At 42.1% G+C, this 9,128-nt stretch overlaps 1 protein-coding gene across 2 annotated transcripts; it reads right to left on the bottom strand.

Moving 5' to 3' along the window:
- Positions 1 to 780: 780 nt before the first annotated feature.
- Positions 781 to 8,586, bottom strand: LOC133110526 (zinc finger protein 467-like). Of its 2 annotated transcripts, XM_061220714.1 has the most exons (4): positions 8,450 to 8,579; positions 5,542 to 5,650; positions 3,827 to 4,360; positions 781 to 1,375 (listed from the first exon to the last, which is right to left on the bottom strand). In XM_061220714.1, the coding sequence occupies exons 3-4, from the start codon at positions 4,335 to 4,337 to the stop codon at positions 783 to 785; spliced, it is 1,104 nt and encodes a 367-aa protein (XP_061076698.1). In that variant the 5' UTR covers positions 4,338 to 4,360; positions 5,542 to 5,650; positions 8,450 to 8,579; the 3' UTR covers positions 781 to 782. The 2 variants fall into 2 exon arrangements, with proteins under 2 accessions (XP_061076698.1, XP_061076697.1); XM_061220713.1 differs by lacking the exon at positions 5,542 to 5,650 and having other exon boundaries at positions 8,450 to 8,586.
- Positions 8,587 to 9,128: the final 542 nt, after the last annotated feature.

Genomic DNA, 9,128 nt, shown 5'->3' on the forward strand with positions numbered 1-9,128 from the left:
TCATAATGGTGCCTCAGCTAATTTATATAGTAAAGACACACAGTAACAGTCCATGGCTACGTAAACACTCAAGTGTGTTTTCATTTAACTAGTCATGAAACTAAAGATTACAGCATACAGAAATCACAACTTGGAAAAAAAGAAGCTATGGTAAAAAGCTACAACAAATTGTGAATGAATACATTCATTTTAGCAATTTCAGTATAGTTCATTAAAATGGTGAAGAGAACTAACTAAAGAGAGCACGCCTACAAAGGAAGACTCTGGAAATGCACACAAGATACATTTAATACTCAAACCTACAGCAAAGGCATACCAGCCATTAGTAACAGTGTAAATATGAGGTAGAAAATGACTTGCCCAGTAAACACGATTGTAGAATGACCACAGAACTGGAATCATATATATATATATTATATACCACATGACTGTTTCACCCCCCCTCCCCCCCAAAACAAAAAAACTTTTCTGAAATCTTTTACCATTCAAAATAAACGATCACTTCAGATTGATTTGACAGCCATCACAGATTCTATAGACTTAACAAATGCTCAGTTCCTGTATCCTATTCTAGCATACAGTTCATACCATTCAGCTTCACCGTTAGGGAGCCGGAACTTTCCTTGTCAAGAATAAGATGCCGAACGCCCATTGGATCTATAGAATCTGTGCCATTTCTCCACATATTATCTCCATGATATTTATTAAATACCATACGTTTACCCATATGTTACCCCCCGCCCCCATCCCCCATCCCCCATCCCCCACTTTCCTTCTCAGAGTTAAAGCACCACTTCTATGTCATAGGCAATTTTATTCTGCAGCCCCCTTGTGTGCTTACGCAAGGCCACCACTCCGGGCTCCGCCCCCTTGCGTCGGGCACGCTTCGCCCTCTTGGGCGGCGAGGGGGCCTGACTGGTCTTCTCCTTCTTGGGGTCCGGTGGGGGCATCATGTAGTCGGGCGTTGAGGTGGTCAGGGGTGCGGGGGGAGTCTTCGCGGTTTTGCCCTTTTCATGCACGGTGCAGAAGAGCATGCCGCACTTGTGGCAACGGTAGCTGGCCTCCTTGGCGTGGATGGTCCTGTGGCGCTTCAGGTTGTGGTTGGTGGTGAAGGAGAGCTCGCACTGCTGGCAGGGAAACGGCCGCTCCCCAGTGTGGACGCGCTGGTGCTCGTTGAAGTGGCTCTTGCTTTGGAACCTCTTTTCGCACAGGGTGCAGGGGAACGGCCTCTTCTTCTGGGAGGCCTTCGGCGGGTTCCCCACGGTCGGGGCTGAACTGGCCTCTCGCACCTCGACTGTGGCTGCCACAGCTGTAGCTCCCTTCACGTGCAATTTCCTGTTCACCGCAGCCATTGGTTCCCGCTTTATTCCGGAACCTGGACAGAAAGCCTCGTGTTAAATGAAAAATTCTCTCCTGACATGCACCCGTAGCTCAACCATGGTTTAGGAAAAGAAGCATCCGAATACAAAGTTAGATTAAGTGGGATGTGGGGACAGGTTTTTGAGGGTGTTCAGCTAGTTGGGAGAAAAGTGTATGCATGCTGGACTTGCTCTTTCAGAAAGCACAAATGCTCAACCTGCTTAGAGAATTAAGGCCATCACACATATTTATGAGAAAGTCATTTCAGTAAGATTTATTGCACTCCCATGAAACGACTTAAGTAAACAGCTCATAATGGTGCCCCAGCTAATTTATATAGTAAAGACACACAATAATAGTAGAGTCCATGGCTATGTAAACACTCAGTGTGTATTCATCCAACTAATTACGTAACTAATGATTACAGTATACAGAAATCACAACTTAAAAAAAAAGAAACCATTGTTTATATCGATAACAGAAAGGGGGAAAAACATGGTAAAAAGCTTAAACAAATTGGAAATGAATATATTCATTTTAGCAATTTCAGTACAGTTTTCATGAAAATGGTGAAGAGAACTAACCGGCACACTAAAGAGACATTTAATATTCAAACTTACAGCAAAGGCATAAGTAACCGTGTAAATATGAGGTAGAAAATGACTGGCCCAGTAAACATGATTGTAGGATGCCTACAGAACTGGAGCCATGTATAGACACACACACACACACACACACACACACACACACACACACACACACACACACACACACACACACACACACACACACACACACACACACACACACCTCCAAAAGTATTGGAACAGCATGCAAAAAAAGAAAGGTTTTTGCTATACACTGAAGACAATTGAGTTTCAAAAGCTGAGGTCAAAAGTTGTACATAAGATGAAATATTTGAACCTCAGTGTTTATTTCCTGGTATTTTTATCTAGATTTGTTAAACAACTTTGAAAATCTCACCTTTTGTATCAGACTACCACATTTTCAGGTGAGCAAAAGTATTGGAACATGTGACTGACAGGTGTTTCTTATTGCCCAGATGTGTCCTGTTAGATTGACTGGTTAAACAATAAATAGTTCTGAATGTCTATTCTTGGGCTTTGCCTCTGGAGACTATTTGTGTTAAAAAAGATAAAGCAACATGAATGCAGGAAAGCTGTCCTAAGCAAGCCAGTTTGAAGCTTAGAAAAAAGGGGGAATTGATCAGAGCCATTGCACAAGCATTGGGGATAATGACATCAGAAACAATCTCCACAGGGAAGGGGTAAAGGCATCTCAATCAACCATTCAAAGAAGACTTGGAGAGCAGCAATATAGAGCCTATACCACAAGATGCAAACCACTCATCAGTAGTAAGAATCAGAAGGCAAGATTACAATTTGCAAAGAAGTGTAGAGATGAGCCACAAAAGTTCTGGAACTGGAAGTTTTATAGACTGATGAGACCAAGATTAACTTCTACTGAAGTGATGGAAAGGCCAAAGTGTGGAGAAAGAAGATCTGCTCATGATGCAAAACATATGAGCTCATCTGTGAAGCACGGTGGAAGAAGTGTCATGGCTTGGGCTTGCATGGCTGCTTCTGGAGTGGGCTCACTAATCTTTATTGATGATGTAACACATGATGGTTGCAAAAACAAAAACATTTTGTCTGCCAACTTACGGAGAAATGCCTCCAAACTAATGTGTTATTTACTTAAATACTCTTCCAATTTTTTTGCTCACCTAAAAATTGGGTGGTCTGATACCAAAGGTGCTATGTTCTAAGCTATTTAACACATCTAGGTGTAAATACCTGAGGAGACTGTATATAGACTGTATATAGTCAGTTTTACAAAATGCTCTGATTATCACTGGCTATTAAAAAAATCTAAATAATGAAACGTATAAGCACTTGAGCTGGAGCTCTTGAGCTCAAGTATGAGAGGATAAAATGTGCATCTACCTCCAGACATGATGAGATTTCCAGTTCTAGACAATACCACACGACTGCTTCACCCCATAAATAAAAAAAAGTAACACCCCTTTCTGCAATCTTTTACCATTCAAATTAAATGATCACTTACGATTAATCTGATTACCATCACAGATTTTATAGGCTCAGTTCCTATATTCTATTCTAGCATACAGCCCAGAACACCCGTTGCTCGAGTGCCACACTTGTTCATACCCCCTTGACTTTCAAGAGATGCATTGGGCTGGAACTGTTCAACTTCACTGTTAGGGAGCCGGAACTTTCCTTGCCAAGAATAAGGAGCCGAGTGCCCATTGGGTCTATAGAATCTGTGCTGTTTCATCACACCCAGCCCCCATGATATTTATTAAACACCTTATGTTTATCTCGTTCAGAAGGGATAGTCCCCCTCCTCCTTTTTCCTTCTCAGAGTTAAAGCACGACTTCTATGTCATACGCAATTTTATTCTGCAGCACCGACGCGTTCTTACGCAAGGTCACCACACCGGGATCCGCCCCCTTGCGTCGGGCACGCTTCGCCCTCTTGGGCGTCGAGGGCCCCTGACTGGTCTTCTCCTTCTTGGGGTCCGTTGGGGGCATCGCGTAGTCGGGCTTTGGGTTGTCCAGGGGTGCGGTGGGTGACTTGGGGGTTTTTCTCTGTTTGTGCACGGTGCAGAAGAGCATGCTGCACTTGTGGCAGCGGTAGCTATCCTCCTTGGCGTGGATGGTCTGGTGGCGCTTCAGGTTGTGCTGGGTGGTGAAGGAGAGGCCGCACTGCGTGCAGGGAAACGGCCGCTCCCCGGTGTGGACGCGCTGGTGCTCGTTTAAGTGGCTCTTGCTTTGGAACCTCTTTTCGCACAGGGTGCAGGGGAACGGCCTCTTCTTCTGGGAGGCCGTCGATGGGTCACTCATGAGCAGGGCCAAAGTGGCCTCTCGCACCTTGGCTGTGGCTGCCACAGCCGTGGCTCTCCTCTTGTTCGATTCCCGGTTCACCGCAGCCATTGGCTCCCGCTTTATTCCCAAACCTGGACAGAAGGCCTCATGTTAAATGGAAAGATTCCCTCACGACATGCACCTGTAGCTCAACCATGGTTTATGAAAAGCAGTGTCTGACTAAAGCCCAGCGATTAGGAGAGTATCCCCAGTGAAATTATGTGTGGGGAAAAAATGCTATAGGATGTGAATTTTGTAGGTTTCATGAAAATGATTATGCCAATTATTATAATTGGACTCCATTTGTGATGCTGCATAAGAGAGCCCCTACAGTGCAACTGGAGCACATGGATCTCACAGACTGATGAGGTTGATTTAAGGACATGAAGGACCACAGCCTTACAATATCAAGCCTGCAAGGTGTCCAAGGGTCAGGGAGCAGGTGACCCTGCAGAAAATTCCAGCTTAAACCTGCCAAAGCTTGCAAACCTCGTTCAAACTTTAGCTGATCAACGAGCTGACCAGGGCTATATCGTCAGCTAGTCCACCAGTTGACCACCAGCTTACATTTATAGCTTAATCAGCTTTGACCAGCCAGAGACCACCTACGACCAGCTAAAAGTGTCAACCACACAGCTTTAAACCATCTTCAAATCCAAGCAGGTCTTCGGTGGAATTTTCAGCAGGGAAGGAGTATAAATGTTCTTTATATATTTAGTAAAGAACATGCAAAATATTAGCCTCATTGGATGTGTTGTTCTTGAGGTATTGGCTCTGATGAAGGGTGGCACCCAAAAAGTCACTCGAGTGGAAATTGGAGTTTGTGTCGAATTTGGAGCATCATATTTGGCAGTAAAGCAAGGAAAAAACTTGTGTACACTAACTGCTCAGTTATAGTCGGTTAAGTTATGGTTGCTAAAAAAAAAAAAAAAGGTTCATTCCAGTTTTTATTTTTTAGGCTTACTATATCAGCACCACTTGGTGTATGACTTCCAAACTTCTAAGAATAGTAGATATTTTGCTTAAATACAAGTCAAATAGATCATTTAAATCATTTCAAAAATAATAAAAGTTGGGTCGGTAAGAAAATGACCAAATAGTGTTGTGTATTCAACCAAGCAGCTGGTCAGGTGGAAAGTTCCCAATCAAAATGAAACTTTCTGTATAAGTCTCTGCATAAGTATTCAGATCCTTAATTCAGTACTTTGTAGAAGACCCTTTGGCAGCAATTACAGCTTTGACTCTTGGGTAAGTCTCTACAAGCTTGGCATACCTTGATTCAGGCAGTTCCCATTCTTCCTGGCAGATCCTCTCAAGCGCCATCAAATTGGATGGGAAGCGTCTGAACTGCCATCTTCAGGTCTCTCCACAGTTCTACTGTTCTATGGGGTTTAAGTTAAATCTACAACACAATCAACCATCGTCAACTGTTCTCCATTTTCTCTTCTCTCCTTAGCACACCACCTCCGCCACCTCAGTCCTCCTTCGCTGCTTATGACTTTGCAGTGTTCTTCAATTAGAAGATTGTAGACATCTGCAAGTCCTTCATGACCACCACCACCTCTCCTCCTGCCCCTCTCAAGTGTGTTTCTCCACTTTCTCTCCCCTCACAGACACTGATGTTTCTTAACTCTCCTACCGCCATACCACCTGTGCTCTCGACCCAATCTCCTCATCTCTCCTCCAGGCAATCACACCAGACATCCTCCCATTTGTCACCTCTCTCATGAACTCCTCCTTGTTTTCTGGATGTTTCCCCTCATCGCAAGATGGCCCACTCCGGAAGAAGCCCAATCTGGACCCCTCCGTAATCAAGAAATAGGGTCCGGTATCTGTTCTCCATTCACTTGAACAAGCTGGCTCAAACAGTCTTCTTTTTTCTTTTTTTTTTTTAAAGCAGAACAACCTGTGGGACCCCCACCAGTCCGGCTTCAGACCTAGCCACTCAATGGAGACCACACTCTTCTCGGTCAATGAATCCCTTCAGGCTGCACAAGCAGCCTCCCTCTCCTCTGTCCTGATTCTTTTGATCTCTCGGCGGGCCAAACAGCAGGATGGGATATTGCAATTGCGGGCCATGGCTGGGAGTTTAACTACTTTAACTACAAACTACTTGGTCAAATATGCAACACTTTTTGGTAATTTTCTGGCAGGACCCAAATTTGGCACTTAATTATCTTTATTTGACTTTTCCTTGTGACTATTCTTAACTGAAATATCTACTTGTCTTCAAAGTTTGGAAGTCATACACCAAGTGGTGTTGATGAAGTAAGCCATCAACTATTGAAACAAAATTGGAGTGGTCACCCCTCACACCTCGGGGTGATTTCACAGAATGACTGTAAATGCTGTAAAGCTGAAATCTCATGCACATCTTTTGACCTCAAACTCAACTGTCTTCAATGTATAGCAAAAACAAAGGAATTGATCTTGCTATTCCAATACTTTTGGAGAGGACTATTAGGACTGATTTCAGTTTTATTTTCACCATTTAATAAAAGACAAGCAGAAACGGAAATGTGATCCGCAATAGGCACCGCGATATAACATACACACGAGTGAAACAACTCTTTCGGGGGATAATATTTGAAAGGCAGGGAGTCGATTTGGCTGACATCAAATGAGGATGCACGCCTCAGTGTGAAAAGGACATTGGTTGGGTTCGATTCCACTTTAACACATTCCCCTCCCTCGTGGGAGGCATTTCCCAACTAAACTTGTGACGTGCAACAAGCAAACTTAGCAGACCCTCTGCAAGTGAGGATAGGCGATGGACAAACCAAGACGGAATTGAACTGCCCTCGCTGACCTAGTGCGCACCAGGATTAGTGGCACCCATGATAAAAATGAAGAACAAAAGGCTGCATATAACAAGCAACACAGACAATAATATGAATGTTTTGTTCAAAGATATGGGAAAAGTAATACATTTACTGTCATGTTTCATGTTTTACTGTTTTTTTTTTCAATGAATCTATTGTTTTCTAAAAAAAAAAAAAGCCTAAATGACTGGTACCCCAAACAATTATTGTAAATAAAATTAAACAAGTGAACACAGCCTATTTAGCAATACAATATTACTTAATTTAGTTTATCACAATCTGGAGGAACTATATTGTGCCATTCCATCAATTCCTAAATTGAGGAAAATGTGAATTTTCATCTCAGCTTGTTTTTTTTTTAACTTCTGTGAGAAACTGTAGATAGATCTCAAGGACGCTCATGGACTGACTAGTTTCTGCTGCTTGGCTACAGGGAGTCCATTGCCACTGGCCACGATTTAAAATAACAAAAAACGAAAAAAATTAATTAATAAAAAAATAAATAAAAAAAACACCGAATGAAATCCCCTGAATACAATCACATAAATAGCCTACATCATAAGCACTGCCTCAGCGACTTGTTTTTGCGTCCTCATGACACGAGATTTATGAATGTAACTGGCAAAAGGGAGAACAAGCCGTAGCTGGCAAATGTACTGAAGCGTATGACTAAGTACATTACGTTGACTGCGCTATAATTTAATTCGTCATACATCTACTCCAAAAATAACAACATTCACACACGTGTCCTCAGGCTGTGGAGTGGAGGTAACCAGCTCTAGGCAGCCAGCTAACAACGCTAGAGAACTTAACCTAATCAGGAGCACAGCCCTGTGAAAATTACAACAGGCTAGCTACAAACACTACTGATAAAATAACTACTAACTACTTACAAACAAGCACACTCTAATTTGTGAACCGCTGGTGAAGGTTTTTGCAACCTAACGTTAAGGCACGTGAGTAGATAAAAAGGTTTATAAAACATGTCCCGCTCACTCCCGTTTGCCAACTAGCGCTTAGCTAACGATAATCATCCCGGTGCTATCCAGCATTCTGTCGAATTAAAAAGAAAACTACAACTTTCATATTAGTGGAGAAATCACGATTTATGAAGGTTTTAACTCTTCAATATATGGTGAAGTTAAAACGAATACCAAACACTGGTGGATCGCTTGCTGCAAACTGCTAGCCGAGTTAGCAAAGTTAGTTTACCGTTCTGCAACTTTCCCCATGAAACACAAATAGCTAGTTTGGAAATGTAAAAAAAAATCAGTATATGTGTTGTTTAAAATTATACAGAGACCTTATGGAAAATTGTAAAGTTGGTGAGAAGTTAAATACAAGTCAAACTTTACTTACAGAAGTGTGTTTTCCTCGTTTGGAGAGTGCACACCTCGGCCCTGCTCAGTAAATCACACGCCACTTCCACGGGGACTTTGGTTCCTACCCCAAACACAACAAAGGAAGGAGCACCTCACGCCGACTTTAGTTAAATCAACACAGCCTAGCCTCGGTTATGTATGCCAGTTGTACACTTCAAGTAGTTTTCCAAAATAAATGCAAATTGTGTCCATGCAATTTGTTAGTGGTAGCTGACAGTGGCCTTTACAAATAGTTATCTACAGCTTAGATTGTCGAAAACAGAATCATGAACAGAAAATAAATAATTAAAATTTCATCAGATTTTGAAATGTATAATTTGAAATGTATTTAAAATCTCCTGTTAATGGTACTTGGTATTCTGTTGTTCTGTGGACACCAGATTCTGATGAGCAAACAGTTTGAATAACAATGCATGTCATTCTGGAGCTTAAAATATATTTAACATATATTAACAATAACATATTTTGATATATAAATATATAAGTACAATTATTTTAGCAATATATCAAGTGTATTCATCAACACAAGGAAACCCATGTACCTTTATAGTAATTATGTGATTAGGGCTTATAGTTTGGTTCTTGCATGGAATGTCAGTCCTCCACCAGCTAGAGGTCACAACAGCCTCTTTGTCAAGCCACTTCTCAAACAATTA

This window comes from Conger conger, chromosome 14 (genome assembly GCF_963514075.1).
Source record: "Conger conger chromosome 14, fConCon1.1, whole genome shotgun sequence".
Taxonomy (NCBI): domain Eukaryota; kingdom Metazoa; phylum Chordata; class Actinopteri; order Anguilliformes; family Congridae; genus Conger; species Conger conger.